This window comes from Mesoplodon mirus, assembly GCF_964341445.2.
Source record: "Mesoplodon mirus genome assembly, chromosome: 18".
In the NCBI taxonomy this organism is placed as follows: domain Eukaryota; kingdom Metazoa; phylum Chordata; class Mammalia; order Artiodactyla; family Ziphiidae; genus Mesoplodon; species Mesoplodon mirus.
The window spans coordinates 43,435,285-43,453,366 of NC_138994.1; the positions used below are offsets into that span (position 1 = coordinate 43,435,285).

An 18,082-nucleotide genomic window follows, 5' to 3' on the forward strand; every position below is an offset into this window, starting at 1 on the left:
TTCCCTGCAAGTTGGCCTTTGGGCTGCTGCTACGAGGGTATCAGACAGTCAGTGAAATCTCCCGAGACTCGGCTGACACGTGGTCTTCATCTCATGTTAATGTCAATCCCAAAGGGCTGCTGCTCCTGCTGCTTTACGCTGGGCTCACCAGAATGGCTGTCCTGCTGGACGGCCTGTTTAAGCCGACCTAGATGACCTATCTGGGGCTTGCGGTGAGCTTGAGCATGGGTTCCGTGAAGCTAGAGACCCCCTGGTGTTACGACAGGATGATGTCGGGGAGGACCCATCCTAGAACCCCGCCCTTGGACTCCACCAAGGCCAGAGTGGGAGATGGACGTTAGGTGGGCCCTGTGGCCCCCATCCTCCTGGTGTTCACACCTTTGCATACTCCCTCTCCCAGAAGGGTGGGACTCCCCAAAGAAGAAGCGACCAGAAAGGATGCCTTCCTGAGAAGATGCAAGAGGCCTGAGCTGCAGACTTGGCAAGCGCTACTTTATATACGGGTATATAAAGCGGTACTTTATATACCCATGGGCCTGGCCTTGGCTTTAAATAAATACTCCATTACATGAGTCTTGGAGTTCCCAGTAACAGAGATTCCAGTCATGTAGTAGCCCGCGTTTGAACCCTATGCCTGGATAGTCCAAGTCTCACTAGCACAGTGTTCTCCAAGTCGACTGTTGGATAGAATCCCCTGGAGGGGTAGTTAGTGCCCAGAGGCCTGGGCCCCACCCCAGAGTGTCTGATTCACTTGGTCTAGGGTGGAGCCTGAGAATTTGCATTCCTATCAAGTGCCCAGGTGATGCTGATGTTGCTGGTCTGGAGGCCATGCTTTATGAGTCTAACACACGGTTACATTCTAGTCCAGATCCCCACCATCTGCTGCCTGGATTATCTGAACCCTTGATACTCAAGATGCATGCAGACGTCATCTGAACAAGAGCGTCAGCCCCCTGCTTGAAGACGGTGTGTTTAGCTAATAAGTGTGTGACCAGTGCACCATATCAATTAGATTTACAGCACTCTGTCCTTCTCCATCTTGGAGTACTCAGTTAGCCTGTAGATGTGCAGAAAGCTCCCCTACACCTCTTGCCAAAGAAACACCCTAAGCTTGGCTCCCCCAGGGTATATCTGGGAATTGAGAGCTGCACTCGGCGGGCACTGGCTGGAGGTCACTTGCAGAGGGGACACATTTCGCCCATGCCGGGCACTGCTCCAGTCGGTCCCCCACCCCATCCCAGCTGTGTGCCACTCTCCCACTCGGGGAATCTGCTCTTTGTGAGGCGGGGCACTCTTCTCCCCTCCCTCCCAGGGCCCCCTACCTGAGTGAAGTTGTCCAGGGCCTTGTGCAGGTTGGCGTGCATGCCCGTGGGAGGCTCGTTGGTGATCTTAACGGAGTTCTCCAGGATGCCCTGGGGGATGATGTGGCCCTCAGTGGAGGGCGCGGGCTCCGCACTGATGAAGACCCTGAACTCTGGGTGGCTGTTCTCACTGTGCTCCTCCAGCTTCTTCTCCAGGGTACTGAGCCACTTGGCCACCAGGTGGATGTTCTGGTGGGAAGGAAGGACCCCTTGATTACAGGCATCTGCTTAAACAATTATCAGGAAGGCGGCTTGAGGAGGGACCTGGCCTTACTTTCAAACAAATCACATCCCAGCATGAGTCTTGGGGTTCCCAGTAATGGGGACCCCTTGTATCCTGCAATTCAATCCTTTCCCGTGGTGTCCTACGTCTCTCTAGCACAAGGATCTCAAACTTGACCAGGCATCGGGATCCCCTGGAGGGCTTGCTGAAACAAAGATTCTCGGGCCTCATCCCAGAGTGGTTGATGCAGGTGGTCCAGGGTAGGGCCTGAAGGCTCGCATTTCTAACAAGTTCTTGGGTGATGCCGCAGCTGCTGCTGGTCTGGGGGCCACACTTCAAGGGTCTAATGTGTGGTTACATTCCAAATCCATATCCCCATATCTGACACCTGGATTTTTTTGAGCCTTTGATCAAAAGTGGGGCCCATGGATCAGCAATGTTGGCCTTACCTGGAAGCCAGTTAGAAATGCAGACTCAGACTTACTGAATTAGTGGATTTTAATAAGATCCTCCAGTGATTTGTATGCATGTTAAGACTTGAAAAGCACTGATTTAAACTTCTAGCTAGCTTTCCTTCCTCCCCTGCCCCTCTCGAAACCATTCTGCTAATTGTTGCCAAACTTATCTTCCTAAAACACACTGAGACACTGCTGCTCCCAGACAGAGAAAGCCCCTACTACAAGCCCAAGCTCCTCTGTCTGGTCTTTGAGCCCTTCTCCTCCCCCAACAAAATCCCTTTCTGTCTGTCTGTGTAAAACGACATTTATTTCTTAGCACTACCTTGCAGCATGCACTTTTCACTCTAGCAAGGATAGTCACTTTGCTTCATTGCAATCAGTTTCATTATGATGGATAGATAAAAGCTCCTTGATACATATTTGAGGAAGCCTGCTTGCAGAGAGCCTTAAATACACAGATTGGCACAGAGCACAGTGCTTGGGCCACAGCAATCTGGTCTCTGAGTGCTACTTTCTCTTCTATGAAAAGAGAAATAACAATAATATTTTCCATACTTACTTCCCAGGGTTGCTGCAAAAAACCAAAGGTAATGGATTTGAAAGGGCTTTGTATACCGTGAAATGCTATGCAGGAGTTCGTAGCGATTGCTGAAATGAAACTCTGTTAAATGAAAGCATTCAGTTGTCATCACTCTGTGGGAGCGGAGAGTTTGCTGGCTGCCTGGAGAGCCAGGGCTCCATGAGCCGGGCAGCACCACTGGCCGGCAGTGAGAAACTCTGCCACTGCTTCAGGAATGCCAGCGTCTGAGTTTCACCCTGGAGGTCTCTCAGAAACCACATTAGGGCAGCCGGTAGGTAGCAGGGGAGGAAACGCTCTCTGCTCACCGTCTGGGGGGCTGGGTTCCTGAAGGTGCTAGTGCCCAGAAGGGGGTCTCTTTGTCAAATGAGCCTGAGACAGTTGGGGAGGTCATACCCTCCCAGCACCGAGCTGATCTAGTGGGAAGAAGCAGGAACCCCACTGTCATTCTCTTTTCTCCTTAGATTCCCACTGTTTCTGGAAAAGCGTCCCAGGGAATAGCAGATCCCTCTGCTGCTAGGCTCCAAATAAATAATGGGATAATTAAGGATGAAAACCCAACAGCAAGAAGTGTACAGTGAGTCATCAGGAGACAGAGGAAGTTCTCGGTAATCAAAGCCAGATGGGAGGGGAGGGACTGGCTTTTCCATGTGTCCTTCCTTCACTGATTTCTTCATTGATTCTTTTACCCCACGGGCTTTGGTTGAGTGTCTACTGTGTTCACGGTGGTGTGCTGGGTGCCAAAGGTAAATAAGGAATGTCTCTTTCCCCAAGAAAATGCAGTGAAGGACACAGCCACAGCGTAAGTGGTTTCCACGTAGCCATGGGTGCCCTCACAGAGGTGGCTGCGGAAGAAGAGAGGAGTCAGCCACTCGCTCCGCGCCCCGCAGCCCCAGGATCTGTGCAAGCTGCGGAAACGGGAGCAAGAGGACAGGCCGTGATTCGGGAGGGGCAGCCTTTACTTCTTGTACCTGTTTAGGAAACATGTACAAGTGCTGTAGGTATTCCGACAACGGTAGGTGTTCCAGATTCCCGACCCCAGCATGAACTCTCAGTGAAGAGACTCAGCCCTGGTTACACGTGTGATGCTCTAGTCACGCATGTAATGAAGAGCCTGTAACACGTGACACATGCAAAGGCAGAGCAGAGGAGTGCTCCATGGAATGCCTGGGAAGAGGTCAGCAGCCTCCAGGTGAACGGCGGCCTCCTGAGCACGCAGTGCCGCGAGAACAGGCCTGCTTCTGGACGGGGCGCCATTGAAACCAGAGAGAGTGGGGGAGGAGCGAGAGTACTGAGGGGGGGGCGCTGAGGAGCAGAACACATGGGGCAGGACTGCAGGGAGAAGACTGGGAAGTCAGGGACGAGGGCACGGAAGGAAAGGCAGCCCAGGGGCTGCGGGCGTCGACCCAGGGACGGGGTCAAGAGTGACCCCAGCAGGGCAGAGGGGGCGTACCTGCAAAAGAACCCAGTGGCCTTTCTTGGCAGCCAGGTCCAGAACAGCCTCAGCCACTACCTCCTGTCCTTGGCCCAAAGACACGTTGTGAAAGTTCCGGTTGTTGAAGGTGTATCCGAGTTTTTTACCTAAAAGGGGCAGGGAGTGGTCATTATTGCCTCTAATGCCATTGAGTGTTCACGAGGAAACGCACACCTCCATGCGGCTCCCCCATCGCAGGCTGCGGGAAGCCGTGCAGCCCGACCTCACACACGGACCCTCTTCCTTTACGGCGCGGGGGGTGGTGGTGGTGGTTGCTGCATCTTCCATCTTTTTGTTCCCAAAGAGAAGGAAGCACTTGTCTCGACAAAATGCTTCACCCCTCCCTCCTCACTTAATCCCTGCCAACTAAAAACTGGCGCTTGCCATCTGCCTGTACAAGGATTAAGTCACTAGTTACTGTAGCCGATGACCTTCAACACCCTATGAAAGGAGCTCACGGTGGAGACCAGGAATGAGGCCCTCTGTGCTCTGGGAAGAACTGGCAGAACAGGTCTTCAGATAGTTAGGAATTCTCAGGAGAAGATTTTATGAGTCCAGTTCTTACGTGTCCTCACATCTAGAAAAGCACTCCAGTCCTTCACGGTGACGTCTGCTCTTCTGCAAACACGTGTGCCTGACTGCATGCCCCCCTCACCAAAACCACACACACACTGACCTCCAAGTTGCTGTCTCCTGGGCTACAGTCCTCATTTTGCCCCCGAGAAAACTTAACTCACGACTCTCATGTCGTGCTTTTTTTTCAGTTGACATCCCCAAGAGTGGGCACACGTGCTGCTGCCCTTCTGTGCAGCCTCCACTTGAAGAGCAGGCATTGGGCCGCCATCCTAGAGAGTGAAAGGCTCGAAGAGTAGCAAGCATGTGGGCGTGGCCAGGTCTAACGTGCTTTGTCCCCGGAATATATTAATAATAATATATATTTTCCCTGGAAGCTTACTGCGAGGTGAGGCCAAGAGGACCAGGACTCGGGTAGTTGGGCTTCCTGGACTTTATGCCATATGAACCTCCTCCCTGTTATTCCCACCACAAAGAACCTTGTCATTTTGAATGAATGAGAGTGAAGAGAGGCAAGAGGCCAGCCAAGAAGGGGCTTGGCTGCGTAGGTGTGAATGCTTGTATGTCACTGTCGGGAATGGAGTAAGGGAACGGCCATGCAAATGCATGTGTCACAGCTGGGTCACTGGAGCAAGGCGGATGCTCAAGAGTTGCTCTGCAAGCCCAAGAAAGACTTCACACAAAGAAATAAGCTTAATATAGGCAGCCAGTTCTGCTTGAACACCAGCTATTCACCCAACCCAATAAAGTTTGGAGGGCTTCCCTGGTGGCGCAGTGGTTGAGAATCTGCCTGCCGATGAAGGGGACACAGGTTCGAGCCCCGGTCTGGGAAGATCCCACATGCCGCGGAGCAACTAGGCCCGTGAGCCACAACTACTGAGCCTGAGCGTCTGGAGCCTGTGCTCCGCAACAAGAGAGGCCGCGACAGTGAGAGGCCCGTGCACCGCGGTGAAGAGTGGCCCCTGCTTGCCACAACTAGAGGAAGCCCTCGCACAGAAACGAAGACCCAACACAGCCAAAAATAAATAAATAAATAAAATTTTAAAAAATAATAAAAAATTTAGAGAAATTACATAATATTCTTTAGACAAAAGGATCAAAAAATGTGTAATACCATGAAGGAATTGTCGAGCAATTTTTCTAAGAAGGTGAGGTGCACAAGAGAAAAGAGGAGAAATTTAAAAGAGAAAAAGAATAAAAGTCTGTACTTAACAAATTTAGTTTCAGGGGAACTAAAATTAAAGTTGCAGTTTGATACTTGTGCAAGAAAATTTAAAGAACACTGTCAATATTGGATGTGTCTTTAAAGCACTAAAACAAAACTATAGTGTGTTCTTTTTTTTTTTTTTTTTTTTTTTTGCGGTTTGCGGGCCTCTCACTGTTGTGGCCTCTCCCGTTGCGGAGCACAGGCTCCGGATGCGCAGGCCCAGCGGCCATGGCTCACGGGCCCAGCCGCTCCGCGGCATATGGGATCCTCCCAGACCGGGGCACGAACCCGTATCCCCTGCATCGGCAGGCGGACTCTCAACCACTGCGCCACCAGGGAGGCCCCTATAGTGTGTTCTTTAACTGTACAAGACCAAACAAGATGATGACTTTTTGTAGTGAGGAATAGTTATTACAGATTCAACTGAGATGAACCCAAGAAATACCCTTATTAAACTCTATAAATCCTAGCTGGCAATAGATTTGATGTCAGCTTTAGAGCCAAGAATATGAACAACTTACTTGAGAATGGACTTGAGGATATGGGGAGGGGGAAGGGTAAGCTGTGACAAAGCGGAAGAGAGGCATGGACATATATACACTACCAAACCTAAGGTAGATAGATAGTGGGAAGCAGCCGCAGAGCACAGGGAGATCAGCTCGGTGCTTTGTGACCGCCTGGAGGGGTGGGATGGGGAGGGTGGGAGGGAGGGAGATGCATGAGGGAAGGGATATGGGAACAGATGTATATGTATGACTGATTCACTTTGTTATAAAGCAGAAACTAATAAAAAAAAAAAAGAAGAGGATAAAGATGCTGGGATTATTAGATAGCCTCGGTGACATTTCTGCTCACAAAGACCCTACTTCTTTTCTTTGTTCACAGACAAAGGGTACAGGAAAAGAGGGCTTAGCTAAAGATTAGTTCGAATTCCATGTGCTATGGCTTCCAGGCCCCCAGCCCCCTGCCTTCAGCTCCTCTTTCCCTTCCGGATCTTCCTTCCAGCGCCCCGTATGGTGGTGTCACCAGGAGCCGGGCCACACTGTGAACCTCCCTGAGCATCTTGGTGGCTGACCCTCCACGAGCTCCAGTCTGAGGACATTACAGCATCCGTGGCCCTCCGCCTAGCTCCACATGCCCCTGCGGGTGGGAGGAAGGGGAACATCCTTCTAGCCTTATTACTTGCAGGCTATTTCTTCTCCACTCTTGTATGAGAAACCTTTCATGTGCTCTCTTCTTTTGTTTTTTAAATTTAATTTAATATTTATTTATTTATTTTAACATCTTTAGGAGTACAATTGCTTTACAATGGTGTGTTAGTTTCTGCTTTATAACAAAGTGAATCAGTTATACATATACATCTGTTCCCATATCCCTTCCCTCTTGCATCCCCCTCCCTCCCACCCTCCCTATCCCACCCCTCTAGGTGGTCACAAAGCACGGAGCTGATCTCCCTGTACTATGCGGCTACTTCCCACTAGCTATCTGTTTTTTTTTTTTTTTTTGCAGTACACAGGCCTCTCACTGTTGTGGCCTCTCCCGTTGCGGAGCACAGGCTCCGGACGCGCAGGCTCAGCGGCCATGGCTCACAGGCCCAGCCGCTCCGCGGCATGTGGGATCTTCCCGGACCGGGGCACGAACCCGTGTCCCCTGCATTGGCAGGCGGACTCTCAACCACCGCGCCACCAGGGAAGCCCTAGCTATCTGTTTTACATCTGGTAGTGTATATATGTCCATGCCACTCTCTCACTTTGTCACAGCTTACCCTTCCCCCTCCCCATATCCTCAAGTCCATTCTCTGGTAGGTCTGTGTCTTTATTCCCATCTTGCCCCTAGGTTCTTCATAACCTTTTTTTTTTTCTTAGATTCCATATATATGTGTTAGCATATGGTGAGATATCATCTCACACCGGTCAGAATGGCCATCATCAAAAAATCTACAAACAATAAATGCTAGAGAGGGTGTGGAGAAAAGGGAACCCTCCTACACTGTTGGTGGGAATGTAAATTGATACAGCCACTATGGAGAACAGTATGGAGGGTCCTTAAAAAACTAAAAATAGAACTACCATACGACCCAGCAATCCCACTACTGGGCATATACCCTGAGAAAACCATAATTCAAAAAGAGTCATGTACCACAATGTTCACTGCAGCTCTATTTACAATAGCCAGGACATGGAAGCAACCTAAGTGTCCATCAACAGATGAATGGATAAAGAAGATGTGGCACATATATACAATGGAATATTACTCAGCCATATAAAGAAACGAAATTGAGTTATTTGTAGTGAGGTGAATGGACCCAGAGTCTGTCATACGGAGTGAAGTAAGTCAGAAAGAGAAAAACAAATACCATATGCTAACACATGTGCTCTCTTCTAAAGCACATGCTACTGGCTACATTGCCTACTAACTTTTATGTTTTCTGCCTTCTGTCAACTTCCCAGAGACAGTCACTTTCATTAGGGGTTTTGGAACTTGGTTTAAAATATTCCATATTTTCTGTCTCATCATTATCTTGGTGAGCTTTAATGCCACTATGGATGACTCAGCCAACACCCAGCCTCATGCTTCCTCATCTTCAAAGAATTTCTTTCCATTTCTGTTTCCCATTCCCAGTGGCTGTACCGAGGCCTTGATTATCCCTGCAAACTCTCCCACATCTGACACATCATTCTTTCATATATAATCACAACTCTAACTTCCTACTGTCCAGACTGCTCACTCTCTTACTCTTCCTCGCATATTATTCTATGTCAGCAAAACGAGTCCATTGGCTCCTCTGTTTTTTCTAACCTTCATCTTTACCTCCCTCTTATTTTAAGATGGACCCAATAATCCTTCATTTGAGCCATGATCTTATAAAATTCTTCACTCCATTGCCCATTCTACGTCTGCATCCCCCAACTTTTGTAAAACCACAACCCTGGACAAGTCTATGCGTTAATACAAGAGAAAAAATAACACACTGAGTGAATTGGTGCCACCACAAGCTGATGATTCTCAGTCTTGTGAGAGTGTCTGGTAATCTTTCACGTCCAGAAGTTGGCTATGTTGTCCACTCCCCTCTTCCTTTAAACTTCCTAATGGCTGCCCCGCTTCTTATGCTCAGCACTTTGCTTCACTCTCTACTGCTCCCTCTGCCCAACAAAACATCTGCCATCTGGTAGAACACCTTCCATTTACTGCCATTGTATCTGCCTCTGCGCACATCCCTGTTCCATCCCCATCCCTGCACAGCCCCCTCTCAGTGGAAGAGGTGTCCCCCGTCCCCAGCACATGAACAGATGGATGAGTATCCCTCCACACAGAAACTACACTCTGCCAGTCTGGAAGGTGCTCTGTAAAGACTGTACTTGCTCCATCCTAGCCAACTTCAACTGACACTTAAGAAAAAGAGAATGGAGTCAGGAACAATGAAAAAGAGGCTCTAAGCAAAGTGTTGATAATCTAGCTGCAAAGACACCGAATTGAAAACTGTTTCTTTGAACACACCTGGTAGCAGGCTGACAAAAATCTAAAGGAACTCCTCCTCTGACCAGCACACTGGAAAGAGGAAGAGGAGGCAGTGGAAGGCCAAAGTGGTAGATAAACGGAAACATTTTGTCAATGCCAGGTAATTGGACAAAGGAGGATGGAGACCAAGCAAGATCATGCAAGAGTCAAGTCAAAGAAGGACCAGAGAAGGTGCCTTGTAAGGGTGGAAAGGGGAGGTCCTCTGTTGGGAGGGCCGAGGACGATACTGTGCTTTGAAAGGATGTGACAAAAGGATGTAAAGGAAGGAGCAAACCGAGCTGCCTCAAAGAATAGACGCATCATCATCGTCATTTTAATGCCGTACAATGCTACTGTACCTTTAATGTTTCAAAGCCTTTTCACATCTGAGATTTCATTCTTATCTTCACAGTAACCCTGGGAGGAAGGTATTAGGGGGTGATTGGAAACGATGGGTGATTGCTTTTAGATGAAGCAAAAGCAAAAATAATCGTGCAAATAAGGAAGTGTGGCTCATTGAGAGAGAAGGTGATGAGAAGAGAGAGAAGGTAAAGGATTAATCTGCGAAGGCAAGAAGGAATGCTGTGCAGGTGGGTTCATGTTAAAACATAGGCCAAGGAAAGTGGATGGAATTCTGTCCTCCTCCTCCTTCAAAACTGTTGAGGAAGGAAAATCTTGGAGGAGACTAAGAGGCACAAAACTGCCAGAAGGGGCTTCCCTGGTGGCACAGTGGTTGAGAGTCTGCCTGCCAGTGCAGGGGACACGGGTTCGTGCCCCGGTCTGGGAAGATCCCACATGCCGCGGAGCGGCTAGGCCTGTGAGCCATGGTCACTGAGCCTGCGTGTCCGGAGCTTGTGCTCTGCAACGGGAGAGGCCACAACAATGAGAGGCCCGCGTACCGCAAAAAAAAAAAAAAAACAAAAACAAAAAAAACTGCCAGAAGAGCTTAGATTCTTAAAAAATTTTTTTTAATTAAAAAATTTTTATTTTATATTGGAGTATAGTTGATATACAATGTTGTGTTAGTTTCAGGTGTACAGCAAAGTGATTCAGATATACATACACATATACCTATTCTTTTTCAGATTCTTAGAAAAGCACAGATTCTTAACCAAGTGTCGATGGATGAGCTTCAGAATCTTAGAGAACTCCCAAAATCATATACAGAATTTTGTCTGTCTGTGGGTTCATGCATTTCGGGAGAAGGGCTAGAGCGAGGATGGGGGAACAAAATCTTTCATCTGCCAAGCTTTGTCTGCGTCTACATGGGGTAAAACAGTGTCTGATGGAGTCTGATGCACAGACTCTGCCCAAGCACAGAGACGGTAAGCTTCCTGAATAAGCGGGGGCCTAGGGGACATAGGGGAAAGTGAGTCAGTTATGTGGATTCCAAACCTGAGAATAGGAGTCCATCAGGCAGAATGATTAGATCCAAGATGTGGAGCACACGATGTCACCAGAGTATATGTTCTAAATGGGTGCTTGAGAAAACGAATCAAACCACCCAGAATGCAGAGGGGGAGGAAGAGAGAGAGAAAGAGGCACAGGTGCCCAGGTAATCTCTAGCTGATGAACAGCAATATTGCCTCTGGTCGGGAAATATGCGTTAAGATGAAGCCAAGGGCAGGGCTGAGGTGATTTATTCAGAGACAAATAACCAATACGGTTCAGGGACAGGTCAGCTTGCCTGAAATGACAGAAAGCTTCAAACTACATGATGGAATAATAGCTGGGGGTCAATTGGCAAAGAATGGTAGGAAATTGCTCATAAACAGCGTATATGAAAGCTTCCGAAAAGGAAAATACTGAATAAAAATGAGGAGACTAGATTGATCATTATGAAAGGAATAAAACCTCCATGGGACAGAAGGAATACAGAATCTATGAAAAAGTGAAAGTCAGGAATAACATAGCAATAACAACAGTTCTTATGCTCATTTATTCACTCGTTTGTTAATTCATTCAACTGATATTTACTGGGTACCTCTCTGTGCTAGTTACGCTTTTAGGCACTGGTAAGAAAATGACGAGCAAGATGACACGGTCCTTGACCCCCAGGGTCTTAGTGACATGCAGGTAGGCAAACGTAATTAGAATTGTATTAAATGCTCGGAAGCAAATATATGTATAAGGGGGAACCAAATGGTCTTGTGCAGAGGTCAGGAGAAGCTGATCCCTGCAGGATTGGCAGGCATTGGACTGAAGAGCTGGGGAGAAGTATTTCAGGTAAAAGGAATTGCTTGAGAAAACGCCCTGGGCCAGGAGGGCTCATGATGGAGAACCTAAAAGAGCCATGTGGCCGGAGAAGTGTGAGTTTGAGGGAAAGTAAGATCCAAGGCTGGACAGAAAGGCCAGGCCATGCAGGTCACAGAGACCATGTTTATAGTACTGGACATTACCTTGAGAACAGTGGGGAACCACGAGAGCGATTTAAGAAGGAGAATGATAACAATCAGATCTGAGATTCAGCAAGATGAGTCTGGCTGTAAGAGCAGCAAAAATTGCAGGTGGGGGAGGAGAACCGGGATAAGTTAGGAGGCTATTGTGATAGTCCAGTGAGAGATGTGGTGCCTCAGAGGAGGGGGACACAATGAAACAATTAGACTCATTTGAAACACATTTAGAAGGTAGAAGCAACAGGACTAGATGTGGTAGGTAGTGGAGGAGGGGTCTAGGGTGACTGATTCCCAGGTTTCCGGCATGAGCAACTTGCTGAATGGTGGTGATATTTACCAAAAATGATAGAATAAAATTTCCAGAGATAAAGAGAGGTGTGACTCTCCCACTTGAAAAGGCAGGCTGAGTGCTGAGCAGGTGAATGAAAAACACCCACACCTAACTCAGCTCAAGAAATGTCAGAACACAAGGTAGAAAGATGATCCTAAAGTTTCCAGGGAATAAAAAAAATAGGTCACCAACAAAGAAACAAGGGAAGAATAGCACCCTACTAGCATATGGCCTCATATCAATAAAACTGAATTCTAGGAGACAACTGAGCAGTGTGGACACATTCTGAGTAAAAATCATTTTGGACCTTAATAGCAGAACTATTAAAAGAGTATGTGGGCAAAACTGAAGTCTTTTTAGACACTGAAAGATTCAGAAATTTTACTTCCCGTGATTTTTTTCCTGATGACTTATGCTACCAAATCTAGGATGAAGCCAATTGGTTGGCAGTAATGGGATCTAAATTCCTATTTTTCATACCAGGGAATAAATAGATACTGAAACTTGATAAATTCAGAAATAATGATATAAATTATTAGTAGGAAATAGAGAAACAATTGTCAGAAGGAATAAATTCAGAAATAGGCAAAACCCCAGTGTCTGGGAAGGTGGACTGGGTGTGGGAAGGGCTGGAGCTGAGAACTATTGCTTTTCATTTTAAATTCTTTATTACAGGTATTTAAAAAATATGTTACTTGAACTTTTTAGGAGATTACAAAAATATACATTAAATTAGTGAATAAGATAATTCTCTTCCTTATACAGAACTCATCTATTCTTTAGAGCCAAACACCAGGCTCTAAATCTACACCAGGTGTAGATTCCTTTCATGGAGGTGTATTACCTGGTCTGGATTCTCATCCATAAAGACCTGGCTCTGTAAAAACCTGCTGAGTCCTTATTTAACTTTTCAACATGTGTAGTTTTGCTAGCTTTTTTTTCCCCCTTGGCCGCGCCACGAGGCTTGAAGGATCTTAGTTCCCTGACCAGGGATTGAACCCAGGGCCACGGCAGTGAAAGCGTGGAGTCCTAACCACGGGACCGCCAGGGAACTCCCTAGTTTTGCTAGTTTTATAGTTTTGATCAGTCATCCATTTGCTCATCCCTTTATTTAAGATATATTTTTTAAATGTATTTATTTTCTTTTATTTATTTATTTTTGCCTGCATTGGGTCTTCGTTGCTGTGCACGGGCTTTCTCTAGTTGCACAAACTGGGGCTACTCTTTGTTGCGGTGCACGGGTTTCTCATTGCGGTGGCTTCTCTTGCTGTGGAGCATGGGCTCTAGGCACGCAGGCTTCAGTAGTTGTGGCACGTGGGCTCAGTAGTTGTGGCTCGTGGGCTCTAGAGTGCAGGCTCAGTAGTTGTGGCACATGGGCTTAGTTGCTCCATGGCATGTGGGATCTTCCCAGACCAGGGATGGAACCCGTGTCCCCTGCATTGGCAGGCGTATTCTTAACCACTGGGCCACCAGGGAAGTCCTATTTAATGTATACTGAGTGCCTAGCACGTGAAAATACAGAGATAGGAACTTGAATACTACCTTGAAAAGGACATCTATTCCCAGAGCACTCACTCTCACATGAAGATACCGTAGTAGTCACTAGATGATTACAATGTGATATATAGACAGAAGGGTGCTCTAAGAGCACATGGGGAGGGGTACCCAGCACCTTGGAAATCAAGTAGGGCTTCCTGGAGGTGGTGACATTGAAACTGGTATCTGAAGGATGAGTAGAAGGTAGCCTGGTGAAGGGGATGCCAGAGGAGGAACAGAATGTTTAGGAGAATGGAATGGCTTCCATGTAGAGTGAAAAAGAGGGGAGTAGGGAAATGTAGGCAGAACAAGGAGTGCCCAAAGATGCCCGTGTTCTAAATCCTGGAATCTGTGAATGTATGTGACTTTACAGGCAAAAGAGACTGCAGATGTGGTTAAAGACCTCCAGATGGGGAGACTATCCTGGGTTATCTGAGTGGGCCTGATATAGTCACAGGGGTCCTTATGAGGGAAAGGGGGAGAGAGTAAGCCCCATGTATGACTTCTGACCTCCAGAACTGTAAAATAATAGTGTTATTTTAAGCCTCTAAGTTTGTGATAATTTGTTATGGCAGCAATAGGAAACTAATAATGGAAAATAGGCTGGAGAGATAGGGAGGGACTGGAGGACGAAGCTCCCTGTAAGCCATGTTAAGGTGTTTGGACCTCATCCTGAGGACACTAGGAGCCTGTAAAAGGACTGTACTTGTTTTTCAGAATAACTGCTCCAGACACAGGAAGGGGAATGGGTGGGTGGGTGGTGGGACAAGGTCTCCTCATGAACCTGCTACCTTACATCCCAGAGCAGTCCTCCCTCTGTTCATGATCCCCTGGGGTTGGTTCAGCAATTACCCTGATTTCTGTAGGGTTAGCAAATATCAAGCACTGCAAAATGAACCTTGAATCAGGAAAAGAGAAGCTGAGAGACGCAGAGTGACAGTGCATGGGGCTGGTGCTGGCTTGGCTCCATAATGAGGTTTTCTTACCTTGATTTTCCACATCCTTCAGTGGGTCCACCCCTGGAGACAGGATAAAAAACATGGGAGTGGCTGGTCCCAATTCTTCAAAAGAGGCTGCAAAGTCCAGTGCTCTTCCCACCACGTATTTGCTTCCTAACTTCTCCTCAATAAAATCTCTGCCAGGAATAAAAGAAGGTCCATGTGTGTATATCAGTCACAGAATAATAACATTTGAGCAACAGAGGTCTATAGAAATGGAAGGGTGTGCTCAAGATCATGGCTTGGCAGTTACAGAGCCAGGACCAACGCCAAGCACTACTTACTGATTAAGTCGACACCTACGACCTTTGCTGCTGGGTGTGCACCTGCTCACCTGGATCAGGGCTCCTTCTGGATCCCCATCCAGCCAGGCCACCACTGACTCCTCTGTGGAGCTGGGATGTCCTGTCACATCACCACCACCCATCAGAAGCCTGCCAGGAGCAACGCCTTCCGGAAGCTTGCAGGCAGCTAAACCCTCCATACATTGTATCCCTGGGATCCTCCGTCCCTATCCATGATTTAAGGCCCTCCAGGCTTCTAGTCCCTCACGTTCTATCATTCTTTGTGTTGCCTTTCACCTTACTCCACTTATCAATGTTCCTTTTCCTATGTCCCATTTCAGGCTAAACAAAACCTTGCAGTTGTAACCACTTTCTGACAATCCGGCCTAACTCTTGGCCTTAAAAGCTCCCGCAAGGACACTATTTTCCTTGTACCCTTCTCAGCTGGGTGCATTCTCAGTACTGGGAGCTGGGATCACGGTCCTGCTCATGGATGACCATTACTTCTGAACCCTTTCTTTCCCACTCATGTGGCTCCACTGAGGCTCGTTTGCCCTGACTGTACCACCACGACCCCTGCACAGCAATGTCGTCCACTGCTCCTTTGGTCCCTTTACTCATTCACTCATCACTTGGACTTTGGCTCATGGACTGTCTCTCCACCAGCCTGAGTGACATAAGCATCCATGTGGACAATCCTCCAGATTCTTAACAATCTTCAATTCCGCCCCATGTCAGCCACCTGATTCCAAGGCCCCATCCTCATCCTTGTGGTCACTTGGGAACTTCTTCTATGTCTGAAACCATACATGGAAACGTCTCACTCTCTGACCACAGCTTTCCATCCTTACAGGTCTTTTAGTAATTTATCCTTAGTTAACTTATTCTTTACCTCTGTTGGTGCCACAAATGCAGGATTTTCAGTGTCTTGGCCTCCCTGGTGGTTTTTTTTTTCTTTCTTTTTTTATCATCCCCTTATTCTTGTCACTACAAGTCTTGTTCAATCCAGTGTAGGCTCCATGGCCTGTAACTTCCTCTTTTCTTTTTTTTTTAAAAACAACTTTCTTGAGGTACAATCGACATACCATAAAATTCACCAATTTTTAGTATACTATTCAATAATGTTTAATAAATTCACGGAATTGTAATCTTCATGATAATCCAGTTTTAGAACACTTTAAGCCTGCAATAAGATTCTCCTGCCTATTTAGAGAATTCCTATTCCTACCCTCCAGCGCCAGGCAGCTGCTAATTCGCCATCTCTGTAGGCTGCACGGCCTGTGACTTCTAATCATTCTCTGCCAGTACCACACACTGCCCTTCCCTAACTCTTATTCCACCAGGGATCCATGCTCTGAATCTACCCTAGGGCTGTTGGATGCAGCTATAGAAAATCATCCAGTGGTGAAGGCTGGCGCCCCTACAAATGCAGGATTTCACTAGGTGGGCCCTCAATGCCGCTTGGAATTCTTTGTTTCCCTGGTCAGCCGTCTCCCATTTTTTCACAGATCCTATTTCAGATCTTTTGCACATTCCTCAAATCTCCAACCCTGCCACCTCCCCTTTCACACAAACGCAGCGAGATCTTGCTTCCTACTCCTCAGAGGGAATGGAAGTCATGAGACAAAACCTTGCTCAATTTCCTGCCATGCTTTTACCACCTCTGCTACAGTCACACCCACCTCTCTCTGTCTTTTGTAAAGAAAGGGGTGTTCTTCCCACCAAGGATGATCTTTCCATCTGTCCTCTGGATCTCACATCTCCTGCCACATTAGATGTGATCCGCATCCTTCCCCAGTGCTGATATTGATGAGCACCTCTTCCCAAATGGTCCACTTAGATTAATTAAGACAATACATGGCAAACACAGAGCAACGGGCCTCATGGGATTTTGGTTGTTGGTACAAAGGCTCCCATCACGATAAACTTGTGGCCTTTGTGCTCAGCCCTGCTGGTCTGGCCACACCCATCCTGGCTTCGCCACCACTCTGTCCCTACCTCATGGCATAGGTCATCCGGTCAGGCCGCATGGCTCTTATCATGCAGAGGCGCTGCAGGCCTGTCTTGTTCTTCCACTCCTGGGGGAAATTCTCCTTCTCAGGACATTCTGATTCGACAAACTTTTTCCAGCCCTTGGCGGATCCCTCAATGTCCCGATCCAGATTATAGAATTCTTCCATTGATGAAAGTGCCTGAAAAATTTCAGGGAATCTTGCTCTGAAATGCAGTTTCTCCAGAAAGCTGTCATCTTCATTGTGCTGGGGGTTGGCGGGAGGCAAGGTGGTATTATAGACATAATTCTGTCTCATTTATACTCTTTTCTGGAGTCTTGAATCTTCCCCCCCGGTAAACTCAAGGTAGAGGAAGGATTTTGATTAGCTTACCATCAGCAAACTGTTCCAAGAATATGCAAGGTTTGGGAAATGATTAGCTGTGGAGACTGAGCAGCACCTCCCTTGAGGGTACTGCATGGGAAGAGGGACAAGAAGGGATGCTGTGATTTTTCTGGTCACAGAGCCCGGACACTTGAAGTCAGTGACTCTTCTCTTTCATTCCCATACTCTCTCTGCCAGCAACGCCTGTCAATTCCTCTCTCAAAATGTCTCTAGAATCATTGACTTTGTGTTAATGCCAACTCTAACATTTCTCTGTGTCACCTGCTTCCCTAAGCATTAAACCCCAAGGCATAACATGTGAATCAAATCTCTTCATTTAGGGCTTCCCCCCAATCCATCCAGCTAACCAGGTGGCCCATTTCCTCCCTCCTCTGTCCACACACATCTGCCCTCAGCCCTGGAACTGTGCCAGATGATCTCCCAACTTGGTGCCTTGTTCACACTAGTTTCACTACGGGAGTGGTCCTGTTCTCTTCTCCACCAAATTCCACTCCTTTCCTTTCTTGCACTGGTCACGATTGTTTGTCAAGGTTCTACAAGCTGTTAAAGTCCAGTTCAAAATCAGTCACGTCCACCTCTCTAACCTAGAACGCACAGCCCTCCTACCCTTCTTTTGTGGACCACTTGGAGCTACTCACAGAGTTGATACCTTTAATATAGGATGTGTGACTGCTGGTCACTTTAAAGCCTTACCCCTCCCTCTTCCTCTTCTGCTCCACTCCAGGACAAGCTGACAGGTAAGCCTGGGTGCTCCCTCCTTTGGTGCCGAA

General features: G+C 47.5%; 1 protein-coding gene across 2 annotated transcripts in view; it reads right to left on the minus strand.

Annotated features, from left to right (window-relative positions):
* Positions 1–18,082, minus strand: part of DNAH9 (dynein axonemal heavy chain 9) — a gene marked incomplete at its 5' end in the record, with an annotated part of 308,568 nt that overhangs the window by 23,940 nt on the left and 266,546 nt on the right. For both annotated transcript variants that reach the window (XM_082605525.1, XM_082605524.1), the window contains 4 exons: positions 1,323–1,550; positions 4,073–4,200; positions 14,621–14,769; positions 16,915–17,108. In XM_082605525.1, the coding sequence (XP_082461651.1) occupies positions 1,323–1,550; positions 4,073–4,200; positions 14,621–14,769; positions 16,915–17,108 (699 nt within the window). The remainder of the gene's footprint in view (positions 1–1,322; positions 1,551–4,072; positions 4,201–14,620; positions 14,770–16,914; positions 17,109–18,082) is intronic.